Here is a 16,807-nt window from a genome sequence, read left to right on the forward strand (position 1 = left end):
TTTTAAACCCTCCTTAGTTTTTTTTAATTTTATACGCAATTTGCTTTTGTGGGACATAAGTTGGAGGGCACAGATTTTCTCAAACACTACTAGATTGTGTTTTTCATTATAAATCTTTCTATTTCTTACCTTGTACTAGTGCGTTCATTTGTTCTTATAGTATGTTATTTCCGGAATTTAAGAGGACTACTTGACGAAAAATAAAAAATAATCGATATTTCTTTTGTTAGTGATTATTGTAGGGCAGAATTTCAGCATAAATGATACCACGTTTATACATATACGTTCAATATAATAATTCCAGGTTGTTTTATAGTACTATGTATAACAGATTAGAGCGCAAAAAAACTTGTTACTTCCTCAAACATTTGTTTTCTTTGTTTTGTGTTGGATACTCTGTTTTACGTTGGCTACCCTGTTTTTATTTGTCGATGGTCTTGCATATTTACTTACTTACACTTGAATATTTATTGGTTTCTCTATCTGTAGATCCATGGCGTTAGACATGTTAAAGTGCCAAACCTAGTTGTTGGCTACTAGGGTTACATCCTTGTTGGTCAAGGCTACAATTTTTAAATGCTCTAACAAAAAGTTCACATGATAAGACTTATACTGCAGCAAATAGTTTTCAGTGTACTTCAAATATACATGTTTAGCTCATATAGCCTACATAAAAGAAAGGTACTACCAGTATACTTAGTTTCACAAACAGATCTTGGCAGTGCTCTCATGGAGGTAAACAAAACGTTGTCCATTACGGTTTTTTGTAATATGTGGTATCTAGATAAGTCCTAAAACCTCCCCAAAGTGGTATTGAATACGCAAAATGTGATCAAAGTTGTGAACTAAAGTACACCAACTTAGATTTGTTTACACTTTTTTTATTTACTAGCACTTCTTAAAATAAAAAAATTATGGTTGCCTGTAAAGTCGGTTTTACGGGCGAAGATTTTACGTGACAACGTCTTTTTCTCGGTAGAATATTTATTGATATCAATATTATTAAATTGCACAATAGGAACAAGGAATTGAATGAAAATAAGAATTGCACAAATTTTAACTATAGAAATATATTTTGTTTACTAAAACATTGTACATAATTTGAAATTAATTAAAATTTTTTATTGTAAATGGTAAAGTTGAATAAAACATTTACTAAAATTGGAATTTGAAATCCTTGCTAAACACAGTTAAATTCTAACTCCGCGCGTTGTGATTGGTCGGTTTAGTTCGTTTGTTTGGTCGCACTGTTATGACAGGTTAGAGGTTATAATTTGTTATTTTAAATGTTTGACTAGCAATGCGCGCTGTTTCTTCTCAATCGACTGAATTACGATTGATTGCAGAGTGATTTAAACTAATAATTTACTTAACACTATCAACATTTGTCAATAGTATGACATAACCTATAAACTCAGTTTCTCAACTTTTGTGTCAATCTAACAATTAATCAATCAATCATAGTTTACGATAATGAAATATCAGTGTACAATTATTTACCTTTATTGTTGTAGTTGTTGTAAATGACGAATCTAAGCACTCCACATTTTCACGAATAAACATAGTTATCTGCTTTATCCCGTGCGGCGGACCCACTGGACGGGCATCGTAACGTTACCGGGCGTTACACTTTTTCATGAGTGACTCCGAGCCGCAACCTAATTTAAGACGTTGTCACGTCAAAAAGACCAGAAGAAATTTCTTTCTATCATAACAACTGTCCAAGTTATGATTTCCTGGAGAACTGTAAAGTAGCTTCAAGTAGCAAATTAATATAATTTAATTTTAACCTAAAAACTGTCATTTTAACATTTTTAAAGACGGATACACTAGGATTGAGGAGGATAACATAAGATGTATTCCGTCCGCCAACCCCTTAGCAAACATTGAATTAACCCATTCATTAGTGATGGTGTGAGATAGCTTAATATCAGCTGTTAAAGTGTGTGCTACCACCGCAAATTGTATATGCACGCATTACAATTATTTCTTCCCTACAGTAGGAATGGAGTAGCCTATAACTTTCAAATTTAATAGGTACGTGATCTTCTCAAGAGCTATTTCATGTTCCGTAATAATATATATTTCCGAGTTTTTTTTTACCAACAATATTTCTATCATATTCACCTCACCAACAAGACTTCTTCATTTAACTTCTTCTAGGATAGATTTATTAATTGCTTTTAATGATTGAAACTGTTATAATGCTAGTTTTTATGATACAATAAACCTCCAAGCAATTATTTTTAATATTTTTATGTTATTTCTTACAATTTTATTTTTCATGCACAAGCGTGCCACTGTCCAAATGTGGGTCTTAGTGTATGCTCAATAACACTGTAACATAATGATTATCCTGAAGACAAAACGTTAATAATTAATTGCAAAACCATGTACAATGACTTAATTTACTCAACACAAAATACCCAAACAATTGTAGTAACATATTGTGGTCATAATTATGCAATAGGGATCCTCCCGCACGATGTTGGTTTTGAGAAAAATACAATTTACCTTTACACAAAAATGTATGTTCAGAGTACAACTGTAGGGGTTTATTTTAACACTAGATTATAATATTCTAAATTTAATTTAATAAGCTTTAGTGACCAAATAATGTTTTTTAGTTTTTTTTTTTTTTTTTTTAATTTGTGGCTTGGATCCTTATTGCAATTTTAAGATATCGTATATTGGCAATTTGCAACAACGACCATTTGGTTTGAATGTTTATTACAAAACAAAACATTAATGTTTAGAAGTGTTATACACTTTTTAGTGCAATAAACATTAATCAATACAGTTTTTGAACTTACGTTTGTTATATCGAAGGTAGGTTTTCTCTTTCTGGTTAGTAAAGCAAACAAAATAACCATAAAACTTGTTTAATAGTTAAAACCACTCAAATAAGTGATTAAAACACTATTGCTATACATTGTCCACTTTATTAACTTATGTATAGTCTAAAATTTTAAAACATTTAATTTATGCGTATTTGTTATAATTAACTTTCTTTAGGCTGTTCATTTAAATAATCATCTTCCTCGAAATCAAAATCTAAAGTTTCCACATTATTTCCATCTATGTCATCGGTTATCGATTCACTATCAACAAGTTTTTTGTAAAAGGGCTTAGCATCTGTAGGTATAAGGTTTAAGATGAACTTCAGATCATTTAATTTTGGGATTCAAGTGGGTTTTCCATTAGGCCAGAATTTTTCTAAATCTTTAGAGAATAGACTTATTCCCATTGACCTGCCTTTTTGTTTCTTTTGAATATCAATTACTGTATAGGGTGTAACAAAGTCCCTACTTGTCTATATATTCAAAATAAATGGATTTTGTTTAAAAATAGTTATCACCCTAATTTTCAGTCAACTTTTAGGCTTACCTTGTATATCTTTTTTTCCAGTTTGTGATACCTCTTTCTAATGTAGCAGTTGAGAAAAAAACATTGCATTTTAAACTTTTTCTACAATTAATGGTTTCTTCTTTTTGCATTTTCTCATCAAATTTATATAATCTTCCAGACTATACATACGCTGTTGTGATAAAATGTTTAAGCAATAAAAACAAGTGGGGGTCCACTGATTATGAAATAGTTTTGGGTGAGATTCTCCCTGAACGTGTTAGTGATAAGAGAGATCTTCTGTTGTATGAAAATGATGTGGGGACCCTAAACTATGAAGTAGTCCTGGGAGAAATTCACAATGACGAAGGGATGGAAGTAATTGAACAAAGCTTATTAACTGTTTATGTCGAAGGCGAGGTTGATCTTGTGTTTAGTGAACAATTGGTAATGTCCAATGATAGTGATGCTGTTTTGGAAAGTTTCATGCCCGAGGAAGGAGCAAGTGAGGATGAAAACAGTCCTGTAACTGATTGTGATAATGGTGAGATGGATCTTGCCTTGAAGGCAATAATGTGTTATTTAATAATTATGAAGAAATGCCTAACGAGGTCATTGCGCAGCAAATTAATGATCATGAACAAGATAAAAATCATACCGAATTTGATATAAGCACTAGGAGGCCAAAGAAAGGGCGAAAATTAAAGCATCCAGCTGTTTTTCTCAACTGCTACGTTAGAAAGAGGTATCACGAACAGGAAAAAAGATATACAAGGTAAGCCTATAAGCTGGCTGAAAATGAGTAAGATAACTATTTTCAAACAAAATCCATTTATTTTAAATGTTATTATAAATGGTAAGCACAAAATACAATCAAGTAACGATTCCACACATATTCCTACCTATCACTCGTATGTCCGGTCACAGTAGACGTCGTGCTTACTTCTCCAGTTGATTGAATGAAATCTGTAGGTAAAACTGGCAAAACATTTTATTCCTCTCACTATTGATATTTCAATATTTTATTACTGGTATAACACAAAAATATTTTAAAATAATGTGAGTTTATATCTTAAATACTTTATAACATGAGATATAACTTCTTATATAATATTAATAGTCAACATTTTAATATTGTACGGTAAAAGTAATATTTATGAGTTAATTTTATAGAGAAGTTAAACATACTATTATCTGTTTCAAAAGTCAAGAAGTAACGTATGCATGATATATATTTAACTAACGTTTTTATTCTTCTTTGTTGCTGTCAAAAATTTTAGACCAATGGGATTTCAGAAGCCTGCAAAGACGTACGTGATTTGCAGCAGCTGTGTGATGTTACTGGAGAGACTAGCGAGTGAGGCTCTGCGCCTGCCGATCGTTTGTGTATCTAGAGGAGACGAATTTGGACAGGTAGATTGTTATTTTAGTGATTATATGTGCAAGTTAATTAATATAGTTTCAATGTTCCAGTATCGCATATGGTAAGTTTTGAAGAATATGTCTTTTACGTACGTTTATAAAATCACATGAATAATCGAAGAAAATATCTTGTATTGACCGCTTCATATGGAACTACAAAACTAGTTAAGACTTATGCTTTGTAAAATTAGGTGTTATATTTGTTGCCAAAATATAAGCGATGCTGGTTATCTTACGGCACACTAATTACCAATGCTTTAAAGTCCCTGTACTTAAATTTGTACTCAAATACCTAAAACTAATGGTTTATATAGCAGCTCAAGAATACCTACTTTGGTTTGGAAAGAGATTGATCTATTTTGGTTCATTTATAACAAATGTCTTAGAAAATGAACCATTCACCATTTATTACTGAAGTTATCTGTAAAATTATTTGTTTTTAAAATTATGTAACATAAGAAAAAACATGTTTATTCAAAATTTTTAGTTCAAAAGCTTATTTTTGAAATTTGTTTTCGCAACAACATTGAATTAGTCCCAGTATATGGTTTGGTTTAGGTCTTCTCATAGATTATCTTTTATTAGTTGAGTGAGTGGAATTACCATCAGCACTAAACTTACATGATGGCCCTCTTAGATCACAGGGCCACTATGGTGATCATGGCTGCTCTCTCTGTCAGGTAATTAATTTATGACCATGTCCTGTCCCTCAATTCGGTGGGCTACACTTAGTGGCACTTGCTGTTTTAGCGTTTTGCTCCTCAGGCCACTATGTTCGGCCCACTTTATTGCACAGTCATGAAATTCAATCCTTATCTAGCCTAGTTGTGGCTAGAAGGTTCTGCAAATCCCTGTGGGTAGGGAACGATAAGCGGACCCAGTTTCTTATATTGAAATTGGCAAACGATATTACTTAATCATAACCATCAATATAATCATTTGATACTAATTAATTATTTTGAACAATTAACTTAAATAATATAGCCTATATCAACAGCTGTAAACACTTTCAAATAATACACATAACATAATATTTCAATTTTACATAAGTAACATTTGTTTATTAAAATGGCAGTAAATTTGAGAAAACTACACGACATTGCTTTGAAAGATGATAAGACGTGTTTTTCATGGCTTCAACATGTTGGACTCGTACCTAAAAACCCGTTATGTGAAATTTGTGGGAAAGAAAGAACTGTAACTGTGAGAGGAGCAAATATTGTCGTCTTCAGTTTTCCTAAATTTGGTTATAATAATTTATTTGATCACTGTAAATATTAAATTTAAATTTAATTTTAAACATGATTGTTATTGAGGACTATAGATACTTTTATAACGATTGATAGTCTAGGATTTGAGATGCGAATATTAGGTATCGATGGTTACATTCTTCGATATAAAAAACCAGGTCCGCTTATCGTACCCTGCCCATCCCTGCCAAATAAGTAACTAAATTGAAGTTTTGTAATTTGCAACACACACCATAGTAAACAGTGATATAAACATAAAATTGTTTTTTAACCGAGTATATCACTGTAGCTGCTTTAGTGTATCCTATCAATTTGTTTAAATACTAGTCCATTTGGTGGAGACTAAACTCAAAATATGGAAACAATTTTATATTTTATTGACAGGGGCCTGCTTTGAAACTGATAGTATCTTTTTCCTGCAAATAAAACAAATAAAATACTTTTAACTCTCAGCACTCGGAAGGCCATGCTCAAGGGTCAGTATTGTCTTTTAGTGTACTCGTATATTCAATATGATGAGCTGCCCTCCCCGATAGAGTGGCCCGCTACATGTACTCCCACCCTGTCGGAATTCTCTGCTTATTGCTTAACGCTGACAGATCTGATTTATCTTTCCTGGTAGCTCCAAATCGGCTTTGCAGCCTCAATTTCAAATTACATATATTATATGGTAAGATATAAATACTAATGCAGAATTACAAACCATAATCTAAGTAATTGTGTGTGTTTTATACAAATAATTTTTATTATAAAATCATGTAGTTTTTTATATAATGTAAGCTTGGCACTAAATTAGTAATAAATCATTGTTTTGTTATAAATTTCATCTTTATTTACAAATTATAAATATGTAAGATGAAAAGTGTTATTTAATTAACAGTATAATACTAATTTTAGTTAAATATTGATATCAATGGCAACACATATTTAATTTTAAGAATTAAAAACTATTTCTTGTAGCTTTGCAAGTGAATGAATAATTTTTTGTAATAAAAGTATAAAAAACAAGTAGCTTATAGCCATGACATTTGCAAATGTATACTTGCATTTAAACGTCAAAATCATCATCACTTTAATCAAATTCTAGTCTTTCATCATAATGATTTGTCTTATCCCGTTAAAACAAAACTAAAGACATCGGAAATAATGATAACTACAGATTTATGTAGTTGCCACATTTTGTGATAGAAAGCAGCACTACTTGTCAAGCCTACAGACGTAAGGAATTTATTTCATATTTGAAATAATAGTTATGAAGTACAGTGGGTCTTGAGTGTGGCCATCCGAGTGGTAGCGCCGTAGTAGGCATGGGCCTCACTCGTGACCACCTGACCTGTGAATATTCACCTTATAACAAAGTGCCTGACCTGCACAGCTGCTATGGTGGGCTATTTTACCTGCTGAGAATTCTGTTATTCCTATCCGATTACTAAAGGTTAAAACAGATCAACCTACAACTTAATTACAATATTACTTGATTATTTTAAAAGCTAAGGAAATCCCATCAGTTCTCCTATCAACTATTTCTCTGAATTACTTCCCCGATCACGTGAAGATCGGTCGGACAATTCAAACTGTTCAAACCAAATCATGCAGCCAATCGTTATGTGTATGAGGAGCCTTCCATTGTGTTATTTCATACTCCATGACTAGTCTAATGAATTTGTTGTGACTTGAACCATAGTTTTTCTTGTATTCGTTTATAGTTGTACTGCCATTATGGCATGATTCTATCCCTATGCATCATCCTAAGGCAAACACAAAATATTTAAGAGCTAGTAATTTATTACATTAATTAAGCTTGTATGTTAGAAACAACTATAGAAAGTACAGTTTGTTACCAGTGTCTACTTATTCTACATATTGCGGACTAACCACACTTTGGTAACTTCTGTAGCAAAATACTTTGTGTTCCATTGTTCCATGTGTGCAATGTGATTTATTCAGATCCATGATATTTCCACAGGATTGTAACCAGACACGCTACCTACGATAAAAACGTTGAATGTAAGAGTGAATTAAGTGTAAATTTTTATTATGTCCCTTACAATTGTACTAGGGATAGGTCGATTCTGATACTCAATACCGTGGCTCTTTTTACTTAATACTTTTACCAATAGAAGTGCTTAAAATATACTTAAGCACGATTTCACAATACTACTACTAATGATATGTCAAAGCTGAATCTTGAATCCAAATGTCTATTCATGGCGCCAATATGCAAATTACTGATTTCCAACATGTAATTTTATTGTACTTTTTGTAAGAAAAAATAGATACAAAACCAAATTAACTAATTACCATAGTTTTACAAATAATAATTTCATTATAATTTGTATTTCTTTATTTACTTTTAGACATTATCACAAGTCTGCATGGACAACAAGTGGTTGGCAGTAAATAAATTATCGATTGATTGCTAAAATGTGTTTTTGTTGTACTTTGTGACAGTGCAGAATTTACGAATTTTGAGGCCCTAGCCGGAGTTTTTTTTGGGTACTTTGTTATTATTTTGAGGCCACTCTGTCTGTCTACTACTTATTATTATGCAATGCAAGTAGGTTCAAATTAAGTTATTATGTATGTTACTAGTAGTACCAAAGTTAGTTATTAGTAGTGCAAGCACTTATGTGATTATGTGATCTGAGCTTGAAGTCGGGTACTATCTGGAGGGATGGTTTTAATTCTTCAGCCCGCACTGATGGTTAGGGACATTTCTAATCGGTATTTTTCCAACCTCAGATCACAGGGCAGATCGCCCATCCTTATCTGACATCGGAAAAGTTGAACGATCTGGAATGTGACCTGAGGTCAGGAAAATACAGATCGGAAACACCTCCAGTCATCAGTGTGGGCTTCAGTGGCTCTATCTCACACTTCACACGCTCAAAACATCCCTTGACATAGTACCTAACTTTAAGCTCAAATCACGTGAGCACTTGTTATAACTTTTTCTTTTTATAATATGTACCTATGTATTTACCTTCTCTATATAGCAAGAAATAGTAGATATGGACAGGATGGCCTCTGAATACGAAAATATGGTTTTTTAGGTGTTTTCTTCTCTAGTGATATCTGAATTTTAAATTATTAAGTATATAATTTACTTGTATAATAAGACAAATTTGGACAGAACTACTACTGGATCAAAAAGTTTAGATACCCTGTTCAAAAGTTAATCACAATTTCTACATTACGGGAGCTAATGTTGTACTTTTAACCCACTTTTCTAATTTTCTCTGATATACCCGACATATAAGGGATTAACATTAAGGCAAATTTGTTTCTATTCTGATTTTCTGACTCAGGATAAAACACATTTACACTTTTAAACAGTGCTCTCGTTTAAACACACAATACTCATAAAAAAGTATCGTAAAAACAAAACCAAAAAATGGTACACAGGATTTCAAAAACTTTGTTTAGAGTATAAAGTGTAGTTGCAATAGGAAATACATAGGCAAGATAAAAATACCATTAAACAAGGATAAAAGAACACAAAGAAAAGATGAGAAAAGGGCTATCAGAAAAGTCAAAAAATTTTGGTCCAAAGAACATCATATGAATTGGGATAAAGCCAACATAATACATCAGGAACCTTATTTCTTTAAAAGGAAATCAATCAAGGCTTTATACATTAATTTGCAGACCAACTATCAGTTGAAATTATTCTGCTTTGGCTTCCAATTTTGGAAAATGAACTAACAAGAAAATCTAAAGTATCAAACATATTAGAGATTTGTAAAAAACCAGTGTGAAGTCACAGTATGGTTTTAAGAAGTTCATCTAAAATGAACCAATAATAAAAATGTCTACTTCCTGTTTTTGCCACCATCTTGTTTCTGAAGTGATGATCGCCATTTATTTTGTGGTCAGTTCTATTTGGTTGGTCAGTGAGTGCAAAACTATTGTGACTTGTACTCTGTAGTTCAAAATCATGTTTCCTTCATGATCAACTAATTAGTATGAATGTTTTTGAACCTAATAGATCTTTTGTGTTTCCAGATGATCAACTATGGATGTCTTTTAAAGGCCTCAAAATTCTGTCATTAATGCAGCGGTGGGGCAGCAAGAGGGAGATGATGGTGAGCATTGCCTGATTGACTCCAATTGTTTGTTATGTATATATATATATTGAGCTACCCCCAACTGGGATTAAGCTATAATAGTATATAAAGTAATTATTATTTAATAAACAATATACCAAACGGCAAGTTAAACAACACTTTAACTGTGGATCTATTATACTGATTAATATAAACTAATTACTCGGAGCTTGACGTATAACATAGTCTTAACCCCTAGATCTGGCCACTCTCAGGCATTTGTTTTCACTAAAGAATTTACTGTTGAATGTTTTTTTTACCCTTTGAGTGCTGTGGCATCTGCATGTAGCAGACATGGTAAAAACCTTGTTAGTAGCTGCCATCAATTGGTGCGGCAATCCGTATTTAGGTGACATTTAATGTAGTGCACAGTAGAAATATCAGAGTAACCATATAGCTACACTCGATACTTTTAATCAATACAGATTAATGCCAATTCTTTTTGTTTTCTTCCTTGTAGATCTTTGGAATGATAATTAACTATGATGTTATGGTCTGTCAGCTTTCAATTTCCACACTCCACAGTGTACAAGTACAATAGCATGATGCACAATCGTACTGAGTGTAGGAAAACTCTGACGACAAGATGCTAGTCCCACCCATTGCTACGCCATGTCAAAACGTCGGTTACTGTTGGCGAGAGAAAAGAAGAGTGCCGGCGCACAGCTGTGTACTAGTGTGTTGCCGCGCGGTAATTTCAGGCGCTTCGCCCCACAGCCAACCCTGCGAATTGTTTATCATAGCAATGGAACAGTGAAACAATAATGGAATTACGAAACAAGGCGCGGCAACATACTACTAGTAGCGCCTGCAAATTTCAGATAGGCCAGAATCCAGGTCACTTCTTTTCTCTCGCGATCAGTACTTTCTGGATAGTCCTCTTATAATGTGGTGGACATAAGTAATTAGACTATTTGTATCAGGATGCATTCATGCATTTATTTGAAAAAATTACAGGTACTACTATAATCATTTTATGAATTACACATCAAAATTTGTTTTATAATATTATAAATAAGTGAGAAAATAATATTATTTGAGTTCTTATTTTAGTTAAATTACAAACTTCCAGACTGTTCAGTTTATTAAACTAACATACTTTCTGTTTGATCTCAGGGAGATGACCCACCCTACTTAGCTGTGGGCACTGAGGTGAGTGCCAAATACAAGGGTGCATTTTGCGAGGCCAAGGTTCGCAAGATCGTCCGAAGTGTGAAATGCAAGGTATGTGACACCAAGTTATCTCTGTTTTTTAACGTAAATAGAACTAAGGTTTAACATTGTATATTTAAAACCAATTTATTGAAAACAAAACTATACAAAATATTATAAAAACAACTATTTGCACTGCTCGAATTTAATCTTTAAGTAAGCTTCAATCATAAAATAAGTCTGTCTGCCTTCCTGGATCATAGTGCATAACTGATCAGTGTTTACTAGAGTGACGGCTGAATGCAGCTTCTCTGAACATTTGTTGTCTTGAAGTGAATTACGTCTCCTTCGAAATTTCGAATACCACAAACAGTAACAATGACTGGTGCTTCAGAACTAAGGCAATTTTGTGACGTTAACGCACTCCCCTTGATACAAACTGACCTTAAAATCATATCCGAAAATGCTCTATTAATATTTCCAAACAAATGATACAAGTACAGTACATTGATGAATCCAAGTTTTTGTCAGGTACTGATTGGCAGTCGGAAGGGCCATAGGTAGGTAGGTGTTAGTACAGGAATCATTTAGTGTTGTAGCATACTGTGATATTATTCTGCACTAAAATCACCATTGTTAAAGAACGGTCCTTCTATTCAATTTTGTATATTGCTAACTGTACTTTTTTTGCTGCTTGTGTATTAAAATATTATCTAAGATAACTTTCTGGTTATCATACATTCATCATGATTTCACAAAATCATCTTCGATTAGATCTTTTGACTACCTAGGCTAGACGATTCATGCAACATTGTGTATTATCTTCTCTGGTAGTTCTTAAGTGTTGAACAGTGCTTTTCAGTAAAACTTTAAAGTACTTCTAACAAAGTGTTCTCAAATGTAAAAGATTTTAGTCCTCTTGTTTAGTGCATAACATCCCAAAATCCAAAAGCCACTTGGAAATATTTCCATACAAAAAATAATCATTAATAAGCATCTTACTTCCATGATCTTTACTCGCATTATTAGGATTGTTATATGTTCGTACTCAAAAATCCATATCACTATGACTTTAAGAAATAAACTATAATGTTAAAACGTTGTAGAATGTCCTTTCTTATTGGAATTGTTTAATTAATTTAAAAACAAACATTCCAATAATACAATTTTTATTTGTGTGAAAATTATTTTATTTTAAACCTGCAGCAACGCAAGTGAATAAAATTACAAACATCTTGTGTTAACTGACTTTTGTCAATTAGTACGGTTAATGTCCAGTAGCTGGGGAGAGGGGGAGTTTCAATTACTTATACTTACAGATTAATTTTTCTTACTTGCAAATACTTTTCCTGCTGTATTTAATTTCCATCCTTTAGTTGGTTATTTTAAAGAAAATTATAATAATATTTCTTTATTTCTTTTGTTAAAAATGTAAATGAGATATTGAAACAATGTGAGAAGAATAAAAGCAGTAACTAAAGTTAATTCAGAAAATGTAAAGTTTGTTCTCATTAAGAAGTCAGCATTTAAAACCTACATTGTTGTGCACAAATGTCTCAAGATCGGACTACGATATTAATCATCTCTTATAACCATGACTTGACTTCCAGCATCTTAAAAATAAATAAATAAATATTATGCTCTGAGTTCAGCTATTTTTAGAGACAATATTTATAGCTTCTGTTTCAAAATTATACACTACTCAATAAACATTTATACAACTTCCTAAGTAAGCCAACTTCAAGTAATTTGAAAAAGTCATAAATGACACTCCAAATTTGGACAAGATTTTCTAAAACGATGTACCAAATTTCAATGCCATTCTTGCTTTTATTAGATAGTACAAGCCTGATAACAATATTTTGAAATTTAATCACCTACCATTTTGCTAAGGGTCAACCTTTTGAGATCAGATTTGTAATATAGTATTTTACTAATCTTTAATTTGATTTGAAACTTGATCTGTATGATCATTAAAACTTTTCATCTTGACTCCTTGTGGACTGTCTTCCTGTCGACTTAGTGGTTCACTGAGTACGTGTTAAAAGCTTTGATGTCTAATAACATCATCAAAAATTTCATAGCTCCAATTGTAATGGTTAAAATAATATTAAATTGTCCTGGGGCTTAATTGATACTCTGTATATTGGTTTAGAATGACTCAAACCATAATTTAAAAACAGAACCAGGGATGATCTGTTTGTTTTTATTACTTCTTCTTAATATGTGCTGAAAAAGTAACAAAATTCAATTCATGGTATATTATTAAAGATAAAAAATTCAAAAATAAATTTATTCACATTAATAATAAATAGGGACATATTTGATAATTAGGGGCTGGTTACCCAATATTTACCAAAGCTAAGGGGTTTTAAATGAAATTTAATTATAAAAATAAGCAAGCCAAAAATAACAAAACAAAAATATCTAACTTTTCTGCTAGCAAATATTGATCCACATCAGGGGAATCATTGACTATAAATGATGCTAAATTTAATTAGAAATAATTTAAAAGTTGTAGCCTAACATGCTTAGTTAGTACTTAAATGATCAGATTTGTTCTACCAATTTTTCTTGTCTATTTAAAGCATTTTGATGGAACATTGTTACACCATTGCTAAATGATATGTTATGTATCCCAACAAAATGTAGGTTATAATTAAATTAAATGCTTATCTTCTAATGTTTTATACATGAGGTCAAAATTACACAAACTACAAATCCGCATGTGGTCTTAACACATCCTTCAATCATGGGTCATTTTCGTCTCACTGTCCCCTACATAGAGACATATCAGTGGCATGGTTTAGATTCGGTTCTGGCGAGATCTCTTGTACAGAGTATTTGCGTTTTATAGGTTTTAGATAATTCTATATAGACCGTAACATTAGTAGTTTTTGTACAAGTAAGAGTCTTTTACACTCATTATCCCTTCGTATGCCACTAATAATTCCATTAACTTTCCTATAATGCCAAGAAAAGTAAAAAAAATTTGTTTCTTCAAGTTCAAAGCTAATTTTTATTATAGATAAATTATAAATGGTAAAAGCATAAAACAGGGCATTTTACTTTAAATTAGTGTATTTATCGATAAAAATAAAAAAAAAAACTATTTACAAAACTGTTTATTTTAAATAAATTTTAATTCCATTGTGAAATGTATTTAAACTGAATAGTTTTATTTTATTTTAGTATAAAACAAGATAAATATTTCAAACTGATCACAACACTATTACATGATGAAGAATAATAACGAGATACGTAGTAGATGTGCACTTGTGACAACCGAGAAAGAAATAATACACACAGCGGATTGTTTGGTTATGACTGTAGGAGACGCAGAACTGACGAGCAGGTGGTCGGAGTTCGACAAAGGGCGCTCTCCTCACCCTGGCGCAGAGTATAGCTCGTTTATAAATACTTCCTGGCAGCCATGATAAGCATGGAGCATGCACTGGGCATTTCGAAAGCCTTTTGTGAACTAATAAACTCTCCAAAAGACATAATCTATAATATTGGAAATAACTGTATTTGCCATTTTGGTCAAAGTCTACCGTTCTAAAGTATCTGTATACGGCATGGGAAAGGTTAAATATACAATATTGATATTATAAAAATAGTTTTGAACCACTGGATTGTTACTGTTCAGAATGAAAGATTTCTAATATTACTGTGATACAAAAGTAGCTAATCTGAATGTTCGCTATACATAATTATATCCATAAAAATGTTGCCAAAATATAAACACAGTTGTATTTTTGAGAGATATTAGATGTAAAAATTCAAATTACATCAAACGTACAACTAAATTCACTATGTTTTTCAGATTGCATACAAATTAGGCCTTGGCACTGCTGTTGTTACTGATGATCAAATAAAAGGCACTCTAAGAGTAAGTAGTTACTGTAATATGCTAATTAAATATTAGTGTTGCATTTAAAGTATATTTTGGTTAAACAATTATTATTTTGTCACAGAATCCTTTTAATATTATATTACTTACAGCAATATAAAGGTTTTTTGTTTATAACTGTATGCTGTATAATTGTATAATAATACTGTATTATTATGAGAATCACAGATTTCTCAATACCGCTAAGAATCAAGGAACCGCTATAGAGTTTCAGAATTGACCCATCCCATGTTTTTAGTAATATAACGAGTTCTGAAGCAATGCTAATTGGAGATTAGCTTCTCCTTAAAAAATGTATTTATGTTATCTTAGTAGTAAAATATTTAATCAGAAATATATTAATTTAAATGATTTAATATGATCTAAAATTTACATTTATTTCTTTGAAAGATTTCAAAATTATGTGAAATTAGTACTGTAGTAATTTCAGTCTGTTAGTTATAATTGGCAAAATCATACTTTTTCAAAGGTTTCATCATTTAGTAGAAAAGTGAGATCGGTTTCACACTTGGATGAAATAAAAATGGATTGCGCTTTCAATATTGTATAAACGAGTCTGTCTGGGTAGCAAGAAACCCAAATCTCACTCAATCTAATACTTAACTCACTAAACATCTGAATGTCTATATGACATTTTAGAGTATTAATTAAGAAACTTATAGTACTAAGTAAAATCTTTATATAATAATTTTATACCAAAGTAGTTTTTTCGCGAGAATTTTGAAATTAAATTAAATTTTGATTTATGAAATTTAGCATGTCTATTTTTTTATTTTGTTGTCAGGAAAACTTTTAGAAGGAATGTTGTAGATAAATCTAAATTTTACTTTTTGTATAAAGCCTTAAGATGTACTGTTCTTAATTTCAAAATACTTATGTGCTACCCTTCAGATACATTTAGTATATGTCTTGTATATTTGTTATTTTCCTGATATAAAATAATGAATAGCTGTATCTTTACTTTGTCCACTATTTTGAAAAGTATTATTATGTGATTAAAGATACGTCCACTATTTTGAAAAGTATTATTATGTGATTAAAGATACAGCAGGCTATCCTGGTATACTGACGTTTATAAAGACAGTTTCGCCGAATGTGTTTTGTTTGGAGCAGCGTGCAGCTTGTTTATAACTTGTATAATTTGTTTCTATTATTAGAAGTATACAAAAATATGCAATTTATTAAAACGAAATATGCTCTGTGTGTACGGAATCGTCATACAAACTTAATATTATTACTTACTGAGTAATTAATCCAACAATTAACTCGTACTTATAAATTGCACTAAAGCATAAGTTTAAACTTGTCTATAATCTATTATTAAGATTAACATAATTGAAGAATAACGTTTCTGATGTAGGCCGGATCAGTAGTGGAGGTGAGACATGCAGATAAGAAAGAATATGTGGAGGCAACTATAATAAAAATACAAGACTGCAGCCAGTACACAGTTGGTAAGTGAATATATTAGTATAATAAATTGGATTTAAAGAAAGCAAATAACAAATCAAATCATATAACCGATATTCAGTAAAGGCATATATTAAAGATACAGTTTTTTTTTTTTTCAATAAAACAAGACAATATTAATAGTAGGCTACCACTGAAGTTATGACAGG

The 16,807-nt window shown here is 31.5% G+C and overlaps 1 protein-coding gene across 4 annotated transcripts in view; it reads left to right on the forward strand.

The window, feature by feature from the left end:
* Nucleotides 1-4,675: 4,675 nt before the first annotated feature.
* The window catches only part of LOC124375065 (AT-rich interactive domain-containing protein 4B-like), a 71,560-nt gene continuing 59,428 nt past the window's right edge, over nt 4,676-16,807 (forward strand). For 3 of the 4 annotated variants that reach the window (XR_006923647.1, XR_006923650.1, XM_046833200.1), the window contains exons 1-5: nt 4,703-4,829; nt 10,023-10,102; nt 11,240-11,347; nt 15,102-15,167; nt 16,549-16,642. Coding sequence is in view for 1 of the 4 variants with exons in the window: in XM_046833200.1 (XP_046689156.1) it covers nt 10,037-10,102; nt 11,240-11,347; nt 15,102-15,167; nt 16,549-16,642 (334 nt within the window). In the remaining 3 variants the exon portion in view is untranslated. Of the gene's footprint in view, nt 4,830-10,022; nt 10,103-11,239; nt 11,348-15,101; nt 15,168-16,548; nt 16,643-16,807 lie in introns of all 4 variants that reach the window. The other variant, XR_006923648.1, reaches the window with a different exon arrangement.

This window comes from Homalodisca vitripennis, chromosome 1, assembly GCF_021130785.1.
Source record: "Homalodisca vitripennis isolate AUS2020 chromosome 1, UT_GWSS_2.1, whole genome shotgun sequence".
Classification (NCBI taxonomy): domain Eukaryota; kingdom Metazoa; phylum Arthropoda; class Insecta; order Hemiptera; family Cicadellidae; genus Homalodisca; species Homalodisca vitripennis.